Raw genomic sequence first — 19,423 nt, forward strand, 5'->3', positions numbered from 1 at the left:
TAACACGTTACCAAAGCGTGATGTTCACGCGTTCACACAGCAATGACGGCGGTAGGTAGCTCTCGGTCCCATTGCGCATGCGGGAGGAAACCTAGGCTAGGTCTCGCTAGACTGAGGCTTCTTTGTTGAATGACTGGTGACCGCATTCTCTTCATTGGTGAAGCAATCTGGTTGGTCTATCACCACCTAAAACGATTCTCCAATCGACAAGATCACCAAGCCTGCCTAAAACCATACTGGGTTCTGAAAGAGACGTTTTGAATCAGTGGTGGTTCGGCCTTTAACAGAGCAGTCCAGGCCAGAGAATGTCGTGCGTTCTTCACATAACAATGTATAGATGGTGACAGGCAATGGGGTCTTCATCATCAGGGCATGCCCACTTTTAGCATAGAGAGGGGTGGGCAGGATGGTTTGTAGGTATAAGCATTCACGTAATCACACCTGTTGGCCCTCAAAGTTGGGTTAGTTGTTCACGAAGTACGGTGACATCCTATATTTCCACAGAGCAGGGCAAAACCATGTTTGTTTTAGTTAACATCGTGGTAAAGAAAGCAACTGATCATCCCCTACAAGAGCTTGACCAGTTCCATGGTAGCAGCCCTGATACCGATATGTTTTCGCCAGGAGATAAAAATACAAACATGGACTTTCCGTCCTCATAACACAAATAAACTTCAACTCAAGCCAAGCTAAAAGTGGATCTTTCCGATATCGAGTGACGTTGTAAAAATCTAGAGGTAATTGTGTAGGAAATAGACGTTTAAAATCAACACAGATGTTAAAGATGACATGGACCCGGCTTTGCTATGATGCGAAAGGTCAGAGCGGGCCCCCCTCCGTGTGGCCTATATTCGTGCACGTACATAGTATTACGACACCCTTCTTGTTCCTGAATATCCTAGCCAAACATAACAATTGATAACCGTACCGCCTGGCTATGTTGTTACGTGTTCGTCACACTGTGTTGCTGTGTCCTTTACCTTAAAGCCTCTTCTGCGATAGTTGGTGATGCTATATCGTAATACAACAATAACAATCTCAGCAGCAATGCGTGGCCATATCACACGCACGAACATGTGTCTCATCTCACTAGACCAGTCTGTAAAAATCTGACGTGTTCTTCGATATTTCTGAGCTTGCACTACCTGGAAATGTAAGAAAGTTTTGACTTACCTCGCGTGCTTTCCTCTCCAGCTCTCTTTTTTCCTTCAACCACGCGTTCTTGTCCTGACCACCGTGCAGTTCGTTAGTGCTGGTCTGATCGATGTCCATGGCATCGTTTCGCTCGTCTTCCTCCTTCTCCTCGTCGTCCAGACCCTCTTTAAGACGATTGTCGATCTCAAGACTTCCCTTCTCGCTCATATCCATGAATTCATGCCCGTCCGTGTCGCTGCGCGCCTCGCCTGAGGCCTCCACTCGGTCCGCTTCTTGTTTTCTGGTTTCGCAGTGGTCGGGGTGGCGCTGGGTCGCTCCGCTCGGAGCCTCGCTCTATATTTGGGAAGAGAAGAAGAAACGCATTCCAGGGGCTGTAGTCTCTCTACAGGGGCAGACTGATGAGAGTCCCCGCCTTGGACTATTCAAACACAAGCCCGCGAGCCGCGCGCGCACGCAGGCGACATTACAAAAATAATAAAACAATAACGCACCGTGTTAATGAGCAATTAAGTCAGAAATTAGACTTCAAAACGACCGCTTTGTTTACTGTTAGCCTTTCGCCACTTAGCGAAGCGATAAGTAGGAGAAAACGTCGCTATTTAGGAGAAATTTACAACCCTGATTAAGGTTGGGGTTAGACGTTAAGTCTCGGGCAGTCCTCACCCGCTCAACCCGACCTTACGTGCCTTCAGGTTAGCCCGGAGCCCTGACTGTGTATCCTGAACATTCCGAGTCTTCCCTTCCCAATAACCCAACCTCACCTCCACCGCCAAATACAGACCTAGCACACAAACATCAGACGACGACTTGTCTACTACTTCCTTCTTAATCTTAACCCACTCGTCTACTAACCTCACAATAAAGCAGAGAAGTGGAGGTCATGTCTCATCAGAACACTTCTGATATCCCCGATGATGTGCACTTGGCCTTGGTGCATCGCTCTTTACTTGTATATATACCAGTGTTGATGAGTTGTCCCACTATGAGGGATACGTGCCAAACATAGATCCTATTTTCATGTTGTTTAGTACCCGGGCCTCACGTCCCGAAGGTCATCGAATCTGGCTGGAATTGGAAGCTTGTGACAGGCCTTGATAAAGCCGGAGTTGACGGGCCGTCATGAACTATGCAAAACGCTTCACCGTAACTTGACGATATTAGAGCTATGCTAAAGCCATTAGCCTTGAGACACCTCCAGTAAGGGAGGTTCAAGAGTCTTGAAGTAAAACCAAGTCTTGGTGTTCACAGTGCAATAATATTTCTTTGATTCGAAAGTTGCGGAGTGAAAAATGATTATCAGAAAAGCGTTTTCTTTGGGTCAAATGAACATGTGCTTGATTAAGAGACAAAATCTCAAATAGGTGTTAATGTCATTAAATACTTTCACTCCTTTATACAATGTAACTAAAGTTAATTTTAGCTCATACTGAACAGAAGTGGTCCAAGGATGCTCAAACATACGTCTCCGGAAGCTTTTCTATACTCTTCGTTATTGTTACTTCTAACATTGTTCAAATAAACAAACAATTCTTGAGATATTTTATTCGAAGAGAGGCATGGAAGCGTGACTTCTTGAAACTTCCGATCAAAATAGAAATGTTTGAACGTAATCCCGTAATCGTTGGAAAAATTGCAAAACCGTGTCTGCTTATGTGTCAAAACCTTGCAATCTATTAATCTCACTCCATTGTTGTTTGCCCTCTATAAGGCCGCACTTACTGTTATATAGATGTTCAACAGAATTTACGACGATCACTTGTAAATACTTTACTCCGACACGTTTTGGTACGAGCTATTCAGGCGCTAGTGTATGCAGGTGTAGGGCTACATGTGGGGCAGCTATAAAGGGTAGAGTGATCCCCAAATCATTTAGGACAAGAGATGTACCATCTGCTGTTAGAATCTAGAACAGCTTTAAACTTGCAATGTCACATACCTTACTGGGAAGGGCACCCTGTTCAACTCCCTACCTTTTCGTTATTATGAATCATTTTAGTGTTCAATTCAATGCCTCTTTTTGCTTTATGGTATATGATTTGTGATGGACATAACTAGGACACATCATGCCCTTGCACAGAATTTTTACAAGGTTAGCTGCTGTCCTTTCAAGGCAGAAACAAAGCTACGCCGATACATCATCAGCGCGCATGTGCAGTAACGCTTACGATTTGTTATAGATTTACACTAACTTTATGCCTTTTTTCGTTATATATAGGCAAAGTCTTTCATTGAACTATTAGTAAAGTTGTATGCTTTGTGAACTTAAGAATCTAGAACACTACAGAGTAGTCACACGTAAAGTGACATTTTGTTAAATGTTGACATCGACAGAATACATACTTTAATATGTCACTCTAGGAAAAAATTAACTCTCATGTAAAGAACACATAATTCTCCCTAGAAATGAAACACCACCAGAATACACAATAGATGAGCCAGGAAAGAGTTCCCACGGTTTCATAATGAACATCGGTGTCAGCATGCAGACCTCAGTCGCCCGGAGCTACTGTCAGTTCTCATATCCGGGCCAAAGTTACAGAGATCCAGTCCTCTGTCCTGACTTTTGTAAATAAAGCTGCAGACATAACTTTACCGAAGGCTTTGATAGTAAATCTAAAGTAGTAAAGAAGTAGAAAATGGCAACACAAACATTTTATCGTATTGTGCAAAGCTGCAAACTACAGGGATTGAGCTGGCAGTCATTCCTCATTGTTTTGTTTCCCGGTATATTTTTCCTATAGGAAGACAACATTATGACACTGGCATTGTATTTCACATTTCTAAACACCAGGGCCATTGTGATTAGAGGATACGTAGTTGATATCGTTAGAAAAGTGACGTCATGAAAGATGGCTGTCTTACGATTTGTGAAGAAGACACGTAAGAAATTATATCTATCAGGGGCCAGGCACATCAACTACGTAACATTATCTAACCATTTTGTTATCGTGTGTAATATCATGAGGACACCAGACGTCATAAATCATCGTGTAGTCTGTCGTTCAAGGCCTAGGCCAAAAAATCCATGTTTACTGTTTCCCTACCGGTCGTTGAGGAACCTGCAGACCCTAGCCTTTTTAAGATCTGCCCCTGGCAGGGAACATAACTTTTTCGATCTAACAGAGGAGTTTCGCAGTGGGGGTTTCATGTGTTGTTTGCTGTCCTGTGAAAAGCATGCACAGTAATTTGTTAACTGATGAACATTCTTTGAAAGGCAGGCTACATAGTGACATTTGGGAACTAACAGGGATGAAACAGGAAACACAAAATGTTTTCCCTAGGCCTAAAGTAGGTAAATGTTTAGTTTATTTTTTTAAGAGAGAAAGATCCATGATAACAAATATTGGTTGGTTTAGATTTGCGTGTGACACAAAACGTTTATTGATTGGGCTGAAAAAAACAACTGCGAAGGTATTTTCTGACAATTTCGTCATTGATCATAACATCTTTCGACTCCTTACCATATACCGTAGTCTATCTTTCAAGAATGATAGGTAGATAGATAGCATTATGTTCGGTAGAAGTAGAAAGGCTTTTAATGATAGCGGTTAAGTAGCTTGACATTTTGTAAAAGGACACAATTTAGAATTTTATTAGGAGCAACATTGTCTGACAAATTCATCATTGTTTATAGCACGATAGGTAGAGACGACATTATCTGACTATTTCGTCATTGTTTACAACATGATGTTGAGTGCACCATGGCATCGATCATTCTATAACCTGACTTGTTGTTGGCTTTTATCCAACACTGTTGGACACACAGCTGCTATAACCAACCCTTTGGCAAAGACATTCCCCCCTCTTAGCAACTAATATGACTTAATCTCTCTTTACGACCAACAATACAGTGTTCCTCATTATCGGAAAAACTTGCCGAAGTGCCCCTGGCTTAAGAGTCATTATCCCGAAGTGCCTTCTGGTTCGGTAGATAAAACTGTCTGTATGATTGATGTTGTTTGGTACGAACTTGAACTAGAGCTCTGTAGAAGCCTTGGGAAAAGCAGTCCGCATGATCCTAGGGAAAACATACCGGGGTAAAAATATACTGTACTTGCAGCAGGGGGTCTTGGCAACTGTTAGTTCGTAATAGCGGATAAAGCGGTTGTTCAACTGCTAATGGTGGTTGTTTATATCGATAATTCTTAGCGAAAACATCTGATATAAGGAAAACAGTTCGCACTGTTTTCAATCAGATATCAAGAGTAGGCATTAATATACAAATAGAAACGTTTCAGTTGCTTATAAGAACATAAATGCTGCAAGAATTGTGATGTTAAGCTAAAGTGTTTATTAAAAGAAAATGTATCTATTGTGTTTTCAAATGTTCTGCTCAGCACGACGTCGACGGGTCCAGTGTTTTTAAAATTATTAACTATAAACTATAAGCAAAATTCTAGCCATAAAATACAAAATAAATTATCAAACATGACCCTCTAATTGTACATTTATACCTACTGTTTGCACTGATAATGAGCTAAAATTTATAAAACAGGCGTTACAAGCTGTATTTTCGATGATTATAAACATAAGTAAGACCCTCTTTATGTAACCTTTAAGTTATATTACACTTTGTCTTCAATGTTTTTTTCCAGATATTACGTGTTTATGTGCACGGATACATAACAGTTGATACGATACTTATAACACCTATAAATCATTACGTCATTCTTCTTGTATGACGGACGAAGTCATCTAAGGACATTGAACTTGGCTTCTTGGAAGAATACGAGCGGTAACTATGATTGCAATATGCGATAGGCTGCATTTGTATACATTACTTACTTAGTCCAAGCTCCTGCGAGAAACAGTTGCTAGAGACTAATCCACAGCACTTAGTACTCAATGGCTCTTATTTAGCATCTTGCAGCCATAAGGCATTCTTTATCATAACTGTTTTATTACGAAAGATGTTACACGAAATATGCGAAAAACCCCTAGAGACTTTATTGATACTAATTTATTTCATAATCTATTCCATAAACATGACCTCAATTACATAAAAAGTACTAGTAATGATGTGTTATTAGCAACAATATAACTGAAAGCAACTTAAAGCACGTGATCATATACCGACAAACTGAAGCGGTTAGAGAGTCAACAACAACAACAACAATATAACAAACAAAAATATTTTTCAAACAACAGTGCTATGACTGGAATCATCATAGTAAGTTGGTTTTACGAATTATTCGACTTCAAAACAGCAACAGCGAATTTGTAATATAAAACACGACACGCTATAGATACGTACTTATGGATTGGATTTCTGCAAATTTGATCGTTTTGTTACTTTTACGACGGGCGACAGAATCGGTTTTATTTATCATATTTTAGTGGCTGATACTTGAACTAAAACTTCTGTATCCAGTAACATTCAAAGTACGATGTATATCAAAAAGATAGGTAAAGTTTCTGAAAAAAAAATTGTCAGTGTGGGCATGACAGCTGCCGCAAAACGTAGAACTACGTGCAAAGCTCATCGCTTTCGGAAACCCAGGGTTTCTGATACATTATTCGTAACCCTTAATAGAAACTTAGTTTATAGGAGCCGAATTTAATCTACTTCAGACTTTATTTGTGCTATCAAATGTTACACGTAAACCCATCGTTTGAAACAGCTGTCTCCAGATTAGCCTTTACAAGCCACTCTCAGCATGTGTCTTCCGGTATTGCTGTATTTTTGGGACTCTTTCAAAGTGCACTGACATTCAATGCTATCTTATTTAATCTAATGAACTCAAGTAGCACTCTTTGCGTGTAAAATGTGTCCTCTCATCATTCTTACAAGGTAACCACCTATGGAAAAGTTCTTTGACATCTGTTTTATTACTCATGTTCGTCCTTCCTTATACGTACTACCCCTTTTCACTAGGACGGCGCTCTCGCCGCGCTCTCTCTGCGAAGTTAAATTTGACATATCGCTCAACGAATTGCATAGAAAAGAATCGAATGTTTTTACAATTTCTGTGTTTTGTTGTCTTTTCTGTCACACTTTTACGTTTTGTATGATATATCCAATGTGAAAAAAATGTTACACATATCCTAGGTCGCAGTGAGAGCGCAGCGCGATCGCCGTCTAGTGGAAAGGCTTACAACAATGCTAGTCAATGTCAGAACCCCCCCCCCCCCCGTGCAAGCAATGTCACGTCACATGATGAAACCCTGTGACCTTCCACCCGGAGAACATCAATCAAATCTGGTGACGTATCTAGAGTATGTGCACATATCGGGAATATCTACGGGACTGACTTTCAAAGAAAAACTTCAGCAGGAGGCTCACTGAGATCAATGGCCACGGCAAATTGGGATGGATGTGGTAGCGTCATGGGAATTTAATATCTAGGATAATCTCATAAGAAAACAACATTCTATTCCCAAGATAACGTACAAAACTATTCACTTATCTAATGTAGATAGACCCAAAAGTTTTAGAAGGATCAATGTTTACAAAATGCCAAGCCATTTCTACGCTTAGCTGCACAGATTTCCATTACGATGTGTTGGCGTTATTGGAATTTAATATCTAGGATAATGTCATGAGGAAGCAACTACACTCTATTCTAAGAGAAATGCACAAAGAATAAAATGTAGATGGACCCAAAAACTTGATGAGGATTCATGTTTCTAAAATGCAATGCCTACGATTAGTGAAGGAATGTACAAAGAATAAGTCACTCATTAATGTAGAAAAGGAACAAATACTTGAGAAGAAACTATATCTAAGAAATGTCAACCCTTTCTACGCATAGATGGACATACTTCCATTATGTCCAGCAAAGTAAGTATTCCTTTAATGATTACCATGCGCTATGTAGACTATGGGGTATCTTTTTACATTACATGCGTCATTGAGTGTCCGGACTTTTAGTTCACATCAATGCCTAACATTTGTGATGTTTAAAGTTTGTCTCAAAATCATCTGGTGAGATTAGTTTCAATGAAAAGTGGGGAGACGAGGAATCATACGTGGTGGGTAAGTTACTTATCAAAATGGAAGAACCCAACCAAGTTATGAGGGTCAAATTTAACTTTCAAAAGTATCAAAGTCTTTCTATGCATAGCTGCAAAGCTTTCCGTTGGGTCAAGCAAAGTATGTCTTCTTTTAACGATCACCATGTAGGCTTTAAGCATTTTCTACTTTGCATACTTCAATGACAATCCAGGCTTTTAGTTCATATTGCTACCTAACATTTTTGACCTTGAAAGTTTTCCTTGACATAATCTGATGAGATAAGTTCCAACTACAAATCACATAATAGGAAATATAAGATGCGATAAAGAACATTCAAGCATCCAAATCTTGCTGGTCAAATCAGTTCTAAGTCCATGATCGTCTGAAAACACGTCAATCACCATTCGCGCGGGAATCGTGACAGGCGGTGTTTGACATTTGACGCAGACGAGATTAAAGGCTTACGGTCCCTTCATGCCGTGTTGACCCATCCTCTATATTTGCTGGATCACATGCTGACAGGATAAGCAAGCACACAGTCGTTTCCCTGGGGACTCTTTAAAATTTTCTGTGCTAACTAGGCGTAGTCTGATCAAAGGGTGTAGACATGGTTACTTTTGAACCCTTGCATGTACAGTTCAAGCCATGGCTGTTTGATCTATTCTGAAAAAAAAAAGAAATAGAAAACCTTCTATGTGCTTTAAAAAATAAGTTATCTGTTAGCAGTTCCACTGTCCTTTGTTTTACGTTCAAAGTTGAATACGTTCAAAATTTAGGAAATCTTTTGTTTTCAACTTTGTTGCATTCATTATCCATCAATGTCTTTATTTACCATGCAACATTTACTAGGATATGAGATTACAGATGGGCTCCTAGATAGGGAACGAATCCAAGAAAAACGTAGTTTTGCTCAACATGACGGCCTGCTTCGATGTATTTTAGACCTAATTGTGACTTCTGTGCCCATTGCCGGGTTAGCTATAGCTGTTTACTGAAAATTAGTTTCCATTATCAGTTTTGAGTTATTGCTTCCTTTCCTGTGTAGCATCACTACAGTTTTAGTCACCAAGAGTTACTCAAATGTTATCAACGTTGTAACAATACTCCTACCAGCTTTATACATAACAAGATCTTCTGTCCTTGTCTTTTATCAATCATCGATGTCATATCATGTTGATGGGCGTATCATGATGATAGTACGTGAGCTTTAGGCGTTAAAGTATGTTACTGTTACAACTCTGTAAACTTTCGGGTCGTTTTGTATACAGTAGACATTTGACATATACTTCAGTGCCCCGCCTGAGATATGACCTTCTAAAGCATGTCTGATAAAAGAACAGGGTGATTTACCAAGCATTCGACTAATTCGGGAGACAGTATGGTAGCATACTCCACGTGCCAACAGTGGGCAACTAAAGTCTTTCAGCCTTGCAGAGACTTTTATATCGCAATAGTAAACGGCTTCAAATACTATAACGCCATCTGTAGCTTATTTTAAAAGCACAAATACACACTCACTATAAACGGGCACTACGTGATGCTTTGATTGTGATTTATGTACATGTGAAGGACGTAGAGCCTTAATTGAATCGCCAGCCCTCAGATCCGTTTGACCTGGTAAAGCTACTTTTAGATAGTCAAACTAACAAGTTAAGTACTACAAATTCAGCAACTCCTTTTATTAACTTATAACACTTAAAGCGTGGCGAATGATTGGTATTTTATTTTGATTTATGTTGCAGTGGTGGGATCATTATTTAACTGTAAGCTCCTGACTAGGGTTGAGTACGGGTACAGAAAATTCAGGTTCAGGTACGACTCAGGTTCAGAAATCAGGTCTTATAGTTATCGTAACTGTTTTTCCCCTTGCAAAATGCCCCTTTTTTGTTTGTCATAAATACTCTTTGTTAAAACTATACTTTTCTTTGTTTGCATGGCAGTTGTGGACTTATAAAAACTCAATATTGCTTCTGCCTCAGTCATCAAGTACTACAACTGTGACCGCTGTTCCTTTTAAAGCTGCAATTAACACATAACCCCAAACGTGCCGACAAAGTGACGCTTTCATGCTGATTTACGAGGTTATAGGATTTATGTAGTCGCTACGGCCATTACTTTTTAGCGACAACATGAAGTTATTTGGGTTCGCATGTGTGAAGGACAAGTATTTTAAGAACTGGTTATTTTGTGTTCAAGGGTACGCCCTAAAGCTTTTTTCCCAACATTGTCACTATGGTCACGGAAAACGACTATTTCAAATCACAAGGTACAAGGTGCCAAACGTTTTGATTGTAATATTTGAAAGTTTCTGAAATGTTATAATGTGACATGTACGTGATTTTTCTACGTAACCTTTGCTCCGTCCCAAATTGTGTGTTACATGTCTACGTAGGATTCCGGTTGAACCATCATGCCCTAATACACTTTCATCTCACTGTCACTGCACTAGTGCTCTTTAGGGTGTGGCTTGACTTGACATGGACATGCATCAAGCACTCCTCTATACATTCAGACGTATCTATCAAGAGTGTTTTAAAGAACATGGGGCCCTTATAGCTGACGTCACTGTACACGGAAGTCCGTGACAGAAAATACTTATGGCCTTCGAATGTACTACTTTAAGAAACATTTCCTCCGTTCCAATATAATTTTTCATCGCTGCTTTTTTAGTTACTTAAGGTTCACCTCAGGACAAGGCTCGTGGAGTCACTCATGCGTTTTGAGCTTATAATACTGGATTATGAAGAAATATGTTGTTTACCATGGACTTGAAAAGATTTAGATTGAACCCCACATGGAAGCAATTCCGCGGAAGCTTGTTCCATAACTAAGAAAGAAGCTGAAGATGTCCTAGAGGACTTAATAATTATGTGCTGCATTGTATTTTTAAATATCACAGATATAACAGCTTATTTTGTTTTTTTCAAGACACTCCCAGCCCTGGTATAACAATATCTGGAAGTATTTACGTGAAGATAATCAAAAACGAGGCACATCATATCCAGTGCGACTTATCATCAGACGAACAAAATAACAAACATACTTGCCCTTCAACAGGCGCCATTGGTGGTCAAAACAAAATTTATTGTTTTCTTTTTTCAAAGATTTCTGCTCTGGCTTTTATATCTGGCAAGACAGAAATAGTTTGACTGCTACATTTGGAAATACTTCAGTGTGATTGAATATCACTTTACAGACGTATATATACATGTATACACAATATATTCTAGCAAAATGAATTGTTACGTACAATTTCCACATGTAGATTTTAACATCCACAACATATTTTAACAGTTTTGACATTTTATTATGTTCATGTTCTACGGCTATTTTATCATTATTTTTATCATCATCATTGTTATATATTACAATTTAGACACATAGCTATAGATTAGAGAGGTATGGCTGTTCAATTGTCGAACATGGTCTCAAACAATTTAAGCAAATATTAGTCAAGAATGTTTATGTATGATATTTTCAGTCAAGGCGTTATGTTCCGTCTAAAATGTGTGCTTTTTACACATTAGTGGCAACGGGGATCTAGCTGGCGATTCTGTTGCAAAGTAGGCGTGGCACTTAAGTAGGTTATCTACAAGTACTTAAAGTTTAACAAGGAGATGAGAGCACTTCTTATATTCGTGATGAATATTCGTGACAAAAAGGTACTGACATATGTTGACCTTCATCTTGACCTTTATCTAGAAAAACCTTGGGAAGACGTATTTGTCGTAAGAAATAGATATTTGAAGATATTTTAAGTATCAGAATGCGGCTGTACGCTTTTACAAGATTGGTTGGTAGTTTCGTTCGTGAGACGGCCTATGTCCGGGAATTTGAAATATTGGCAATACGCATGTATCCTTAAACTGTTTATTGATATAGACCTAAAATGAAACACGGGACCTGTATATAGTATACCTATGCAAATTAATTTGTAACCTTAGTGAAGCATTAAGAAGAACAAACTACAGAGAAGAGTAAGAAGACGGTTGTCAGATCTGTAGTGTCCATGCGGTCAAATAGTTACAGTAAGGGGCAGCTGACGGATGAGACAAAACTTGCTAAACAGTAACCATATGGTTCAAAGCTCATCTTTGTTAAAGTATGATACCTTTATTCTGCACACCTTAAGCGAAGGTACTCTTAACATTACTCTTAGAGTTACCTTGCCGGAGGTCTCGCCTCGCAGTTCGTCTTTAGCTGACGCCACGTCAGAAGACGTCTTACAGTTTTTGTCTTTATTTGTGTCAAGATCATCGCTGACCTGCGTCATCAACGTCTCTAGGATTTTCTTCATCTCCGCATCCGCCATTCGACCTTCTTGGAGAGTTTCTTCGATAAGAGAAGCACTTCCTTGGACCTCCTTCTCGTAAGGGATCGTGCCAGGTGTTAAAGTGTCAGAAAAGGCGAGTTGAGCGATGGTGGTGCACAATTCGCGCAAACGGTCAAGTTCGTACGAAAGCTGAAAGTTCTGAACAGTCCACTCAATCTCTCTCACTTCAAGTTCGTCTTGAAGTTTTAAGTTTTCTGCAAAGAGGTGAACTAGGTCTAAGTGTTCACATGGGTAAACCTCCACTGATGGAGTTATGAAGGAATGCGCAAGGCCCTCGACTTCCTCTTCAGCAGCGGAATTTGACAAGGAAATTGTTTCTAAATGTTGGGATTCCGACGACGAGCCATCCACGTTTTCGAAAGCGCCATCTGCAGCTACTGTGTCTGTTTGATGTTCCGACTCACGCACATTTATGTCACTATCTTTGATACTATTTGTTGTATTCTGGACGGCAACAGCGAAGGTTTGACTGCATTCCTCGCGATTGTGGCAAAAGCAACCTTTGCTACCAACAAGGACCTCTTTGTCATCATTTTGAAGCGGTGGATCCGGAGCTTCAGGAACATCATTGCGATGTGGATCCATTCCGCTCGTGTCTTGCTTGGGTTCGGTTTCAGAAGCTTTAGTCGGCACCATTAGTTTGGAATTCTCGCTGCATTCCTGGAAATTCGTAGATTCCCGGAACGGAATTCTGTCCCTGTCGGCAGCCGGCTGGACAAAACAGTCGGCCATCTCCTCTATAGCCCGCACAAGATTCTGCAGGGACACATATGTTCGACTATACATCTGAAGTAGATTTTGTTGTTCTTTGATGGTTTCAGGATGTGTTTCTGATGGTCTTTGGGCATCGTTGGTGTCGGAAATGTTGCTTTGGCTTAGCATTGTTTCTATGCTAGCCATGTGCTGCCGCAAGCTTGAACTGTTTGTGGATATCAGTGCGCAATGGTGGTAGAGTGATTGCAGTACTGTCTCGGCTTGTCCATGGTGGTCGTCTTTCTGTAGAACATGGACAACATGCACGGTTATAGCTTTCTTATCCTGGCACCTTCAACATTACCAAAAGATAACTTACGACAAAGAAGACACGCAGTTACCTTTTTTTATTAGAAAATTGCAATTGATTATCATGGTAATAAACCAATTGCATGACTGTGTGTTTTACCTCATTTTTCTGTTCCTGAGTTTCTTCACAAAGCGCCCTGTACTCGGTACACACTTTGTGTAAGCGGTCACAGTGATGCTGCAGTTCATCAGCTGTACGCACGATGGCGCTCCAATCAGGCAAATCATCTGCGAGACTGCCGTTTTTATCTTTGAGGTCCGAAGTTTGCGCTGAGCAATCCAAGAGCAGTTTTCTCGTTTCTTCAACCTGCAAGTGAGATTTCAAACATATACATAGAATCAAACTTGGAGTAGACCATTAACATATAATAACATGCTTTACTATGTAAAATCCACCTTTGTCAGAGCTGGCTGACTTTCTGATGCTGAACATGATCAAAAGGAAATCACATTTAATATATTATCAATTAACGTTAGAAATATAGCAGTATACGAGCATCAAAACTGCACAGGCTTCTCTCAATGTTTACCTTAGAGAGGCTCTCTTGCAACATTTGTAGTTTCTCCCCAGACAAAGGCACTTGCTTCAAGTCAGCATTTACAACGGCAGCCAGTTCCAATGGTGACGAGGTAGTCTCTGATGACGTCATAATCAGACGAGATCGTCCGCCATGTTGTTCTACTATCCCAGAATCCCCGTTTGTCTCACAGTTACAGTCTTCAGAATTGTCAGGGAGGTTCGTCTAAACAGGTGTAATCCAGATAAAAAGAACGAAAAGAGAACAGAGACTCAAATAAGATGAAGAAAATGTAAAGAAAGTGATTAAGATATAAGAAAAGAATATTCTTAAAATATTGACAATGACAATGGATTATAACAAAAACAAGACGGATATAAGACAAAGAACGAAAATCGTAGAGAGATTGATGTAAGAAAGCGAGTAAAGTAGCAATAAAACTAAGAACAGAATAACAAACGGGGGGATAAACTGGGAAGAAGATAAAGATTAACAACGTTAATCCCACACCCTCTTTACCACCCTGAAAAACGATTTCACCTCAAAGTAAAAGTATAAAAATTCAGAGCGCATAAACAAGTGTCTGATGTGCATTTTACGGCAAAATAATTATACCGTGCTTTGTATTCGGGGCTTATACATTAACATCCGATTGTTGCTGAGTTTGCAGTAGCCCAGGTTGGGGTTGGTCCTGGGAAGTACGGCAGGTTAGGCCACATAGACTCGATTTTATGGATGCTACATTTACCTATTGGAATTATCTGAATCTAAAAATGATATTTAGTATGGCCTATATGTGTCTTTAAAGTCTCATAAACCCCTGTCGCTGCTCCTAAGCTTTATCAATGGTCATGTTATTTACTAAGACAATAGGTTTTCGTGCTGGTGTTGGCAAGTTGGCTGTAACAGGCAGTATACCATGGTAACATGGACAATGATTTGCACAAAATTATAGAATATTCCTTCATGGATTCGTTAAGGCTATGTACCCTCGTGCATGTATCGTACTGGCCTTTATGTTGAGGGCAGTCTATCATAAAAAATAGCAGCCTAACATTCTGCAAGACGGATGAATAGCTGTATCGACATGTATCGAGTGATGAGCCATATATGAGTGTAGAGAATAGTCATCCATAAAATCGAGTTTGGGCGGCATGTATGATAGATGTGTAGGGGTAGCCAGATAGAGACATTCAGTACCATTAGAACTCGCTAGGTGTGAGATCCACGTCTGCTCTGCAAAGATCAGAGTGAGGTCAGAGGTTAGTGTAGAGGTCATAGGTCAGTAGGAGGACGACAGGTCATTTGCTGACCGGAATCGAACAGACCCGTAGGAAGTATTCTTTGTAATTTCACACACTCGTACTAGCTTTGCAATACCCAAGTATATTTCCATTGAACCCGGGTTTAAGATTGCTACTAATCAACGGTCACGTGATGTCATGCACCAACTCACGCGAGACCAACGTGAACATAAGAGATGATACCTTTCTTCCTAAAATATATTTTATAGAGTTAAACCAAGGAGGTCAACCTCCTTGGTTAAACAAAGGTCAGTATATTTTAGGTTTGCAGAAAAGACTTGGGTAACTGCAAAACCAGTTGGTAAATCATAATCATCACAGACTAAATATAACTGTTAAGATGACACAGATGTTGAACAACGATGATAGACAATATCATGAGTAAACGTTAGTGACACAAAATATTACAGATGAAACATCTTGTTCTTACAGACGATGAAACACAACGTGAAGGCAGTGTTTGTATTTCTACTTACATGAAAGAAGACAAAAACAAATGTTTTCTTTTCTTCTTACTTTCGTCTTGTCCTGAGCTATCATGTCCTTCAGAGCCTTGCTTCTGGTAGACTTCTGGGTAGGGCTGCCAACTTTGGAAGACTTGCCCTTCTTCTTCTCGTCGCTAGGAGGCGTCATGGCACTGGCGGTGTCGTCACGGGTCGGCTGTTTCCGCCACCGGACTTCCTCCCCTTCTTTTATTAGTCCCGCTTCAGTCTTGAGGATTCTGAGTTCTTCCGCCATGACAGTGAGCTCTTTCTCCTGTCGCTTACAGACCTCGTCCTTCTGGTCAAGGCAGGTTTGAAGGTACTCTGAAATTAGAAAATTGAAGTCAAGACATGGACAAGGTTTTATCTATTTTAAAGACCATTTACTTAATTTTGATTATACCATCGATTGATTGTTTCCTAAACATACTTTAAAGACTGATTACTTTGGAATTCTGATATTAGGAAAAAGAGTAGCAACACAGTAGTTGACCTTTTGATTCAAGAAACGTCTCATCAATTATTATTGCAGCATTAATACATCTATGTTCTGTCTATATAGTCATGTAATCAGCGTGGAGGAGCAGTTATAGACGACGTGGCGCCCATGTGACTGTCTTGGCGATCAGCCCACAGTCTGGCGCAGGACAGGGCCAAAGCGAAAAGAAGGATCGCTGTCTTATATCTCACCAGCGGTTGAAAGGATGAGAAGAGATGATGAATATATCAGAGCTCCCATGTTGCTCTCCTGGTGATCAGCCCAGATTCTGGCGCAGGGCATTTGAACCAAAGCTAAGAGAAGTATCGCAGCCTTGTGCTCAACTGTAATTTCGTCGTCGTCGTCGTAATTTAAAGGACATTTAAATTTAAAAAAAAAGGAGAAGATAATCAGCACCCACCTAAATGGGTCTGTAGTTCCTCTATGTTCTGCTCCAGCAGGCACATCTCCTCCAGCCGCTGGAACTCACTGATCTGCTTCTCCATGTCCTTCTCCATCCGGGCAGCCGCCATGTCGTGCTCGTTATCCTCGCAAATTCTCGCGAGATCTTCGTTCCTCCCCTCCATGTCCGCGAGTTTGTTCCGCAGAAAGGTCACCTCCTCTTCGAGCTGTTTTTTGTTGATGTCCTCTTTGCTGCCTGAGTCTGGTGTTTTCGCGCTTTTTGCACATTTAATTTCAAGTTCATACTTCTGAATCGTTGATACTAAAATTCTGTTATCATATTCCATCGCAGCAAGTTTCTGTTTTAGTATAGAATTGTCTTCTTCGAGAAGCCTTAGCCTCGCTTTCAGATCCTGGCCGCCATCTTTACCTCGAGGTCGAAGGTTACCGGCCTTCTTCTCGGCCTGGTATCGCGAGACTTGGGCCATGAGATTTTGGTTCTGCTCCTCCAGATCTGAAACGGTCCTGCGTAAGACGTCAGCCTCTTCTTCAAGGAACTGTAGCTGTCTTCGAAGTTCTTCCACGTTTTCAGGCATGTCGCTTTCCGGGTAGCTTGCCTCTGATTCGCTACTCGAAGCGGACATGTTCTTACACCTGCCGCGGTACTTTTGAAGCTCCGCACCAATTTTTTCGTTCTTCACTTCCATTTCTATCAGTTTTCGTCCTAATGTTGTCGCCTCTTCCTCTACTAGTTTAAGCTTCAGTTTTAACTGAGCTTCTTTACTAATGTTGCTGCATTCTGACTGCTCGGCTTGCTCGCTCTCAGACGATTCGAACTCGCCGTACTTTCTTTTATACTGTTCTAGCTGAAACTGTAGACCGTCTCTGTCTTTTTCAACCTCGACGAGAGACTGCCGCATGAGGTTGGTCTCCTCCTCAACGAGCTCGAGCTGCCGGCGCACGTCAGACTGTGCCTCGGCACTGGTCGCCTGGATGGCTGCCGAGGAAGCGTCTTCCGTATCGGAGCCTTTGTTGTGGTTCTTTGCCTTCTGTATCTATTAGAGAAAACGAAATTAAAGAATATCGTTGAAGAGTTTCGTTGAAGAGTTTCATCAGTCACGTATGTTTAAGTTAGTATCAATTTTCTTCGAACAATGACTGTTTATTAAAGGTAGAGAACGTACCTCCAAATTAAAGAAAGAATAAGACATTCACCTAAATCCACTTAATTGCATTTGTTTTCTGGAACAAAATGGCTTGTTTGTACCATGGTACCAAGGAGGTCATTTAACGTCCTTGTTTTAACCTTACGCATATGCTTGAATTTATCTAATTTATCTAAATCGATAGTGCCCCTAACGACTTCAGCGATTTGATTACAACTTAGGAAACCATTTGAAAAATCTTCCAAATTCCGAAAAACGCTTTAATTCTCAAAGTTTTATATCGTTATCATTTCTTCATTACTCTGCATTGTATCGAATGCTAAAAAATCTAGCCACTCATTTGCTTGTAAGGGGTTTCTATCTTTCGATTATATCGGATAATGTACAACACTGAAAACGTCCAGGTTTTGCATAAACGTATATAATTACATTACAAGCTTGCAGTATCCTATTCTTTATGTAAATTATCGTAAATTGTCTTCGACAAATTCGATTACGTTTCTCGTTAAATCAATTACAACCAGTTCCTTGAATGATGACTAGGGCCTCGGCTACATGCCTCTACTCCAAATATGGACATATCTATAACGATCACAGCAACAGAGCGACATAGACACAATTTAGAAGTATATTTTCATTTTGATGATAGAATATTTTCCAGTTACTCATACTACACAACATTACATCAGCAAATGCGATGCCGATGAATCAACAAGTCTTGTAATAGCCTACAGTGAGCTTTGATTTCCTTTATATTATGTCGTATACATTCCAGGATGTTTTAACATCATGGCATACCATTCTGCCTGCAAGCGCATCAAGCGTTACATGAATAAAATTCAACAAATAGTACTTCACTTGCCTGAACTTGCCTTCGAGAGAGACTTTGAGACTTTATTTAGAAATCATTCTTTACGATATACAAGTGTTATTTGCTGTACACTAAATTTACTTGCCTGCATTTGCGTTTTTACAAGTTAGTAGTATTATCTGCGTGTTTTACCTAATTCATTTTGGATGTCAAGATCACACGGTTAATGGTATTTATGGTTACATTGTTAGCACTGCAAAGCTTTAGCTGTTAAAGATTTGTCTAACCCAATTTTTCAGCTATAAGAAGGAATATCGATTCTACCTGTTTCCTGAGTTTCTCGACTTCCCCCTTCAGGGCTTGCCGAGACGTCTCGGACTTGACGAGTTTGTGTCTAAGATGTTGGTTCTGCTCCTCAACTCTGGACCGCTTCTCCTCCACCTGCTCCAACTCGTGATGCAGACGGACGGACACATCTTTCGCGACCTGTGGTGACAGCAATGGGTGTTCTGTTAACGCTAGTTATGGTTGATACGTGAAACACAAACTCCACTGTCCGAGGTTGTAACTGACCTGGCGATGTTAGGCGCGGGCCACTCTAAGCGTGATTTAGTCAGGCTACGCACGGTTTAAAAGAGATATACAAAGTGACTGATGTGCATCTTTCGCAACCTGACGCAGTTACAATACAAGGACAGAGAAATACTTTTCTGAAAAACACTGTTCAATTCACCATTTCGGAAATTTAACCTTGTTG

General features: G+C 40.3%; 1 protein-coding gene across 1 annotated transcript in view; it reads right to left on the reverse strand.

Annotated features, from left to right (window-relative positions):
* The window catches only part of LOC118404316 (centrosome-associated protein CEP250-like), a 51,552-nt gene that overhangs the window by 16,026 nt on the left and 16,103 nt on the right, over positions 1 to 19,423 (reverse strand). Inside the window, exons 3-9 of the mRNA XM_035803383.1 lie at positions 18,991 to 19,152; positions 16,709 to 17,744; positions 15,844 to 16,133; positions 14,036 to 14,248; positions 13,606 to 13,812; positions 12,276 to 13,439; positions 1,174 to 1,488 (exon numbers count right to left, since the gene is read on the reverse strand). Coding sequence (XP_035659276.1) covers positions 1,174 to 1,488; positions 12,276 to 13,439; positions 13,606 to 13,812; positions 14,036 to 14,248; positions 15,844 to 16,133; positions 16,709 to 17,744; positions 18,991 to 19,152 — 3,387 coding nt within the window. The remainder of the gene's footprint in view (positions 1 to 1,173; positions 1,489 to 12,275; positions 13,440 to 13,605; positions 13,813 to 14,035; positions 14,249 to 15,843; positions 16,134 to 16,708; positions 17,745 to 18,990; positions 19,153 to 19,423) is intronic.

The sequence above is a fragment of the Branchiostoma floridae genome, chromosome 17 (genome assembly GCF_000003815.2).
Source record: "Branchiostoma floridae strain S238N-H82 chromosome 17, Bfl_VNyyK, whole genome shotgun sequence".
NCBI classification, from domain to species: domain Eukaryota; kingdom Metazoa; phylum Chordata; class Leptocardii; order Amphioxiformes; family Branchiostomatidae; genus Branchiostoma; species Branchiostoma floridae.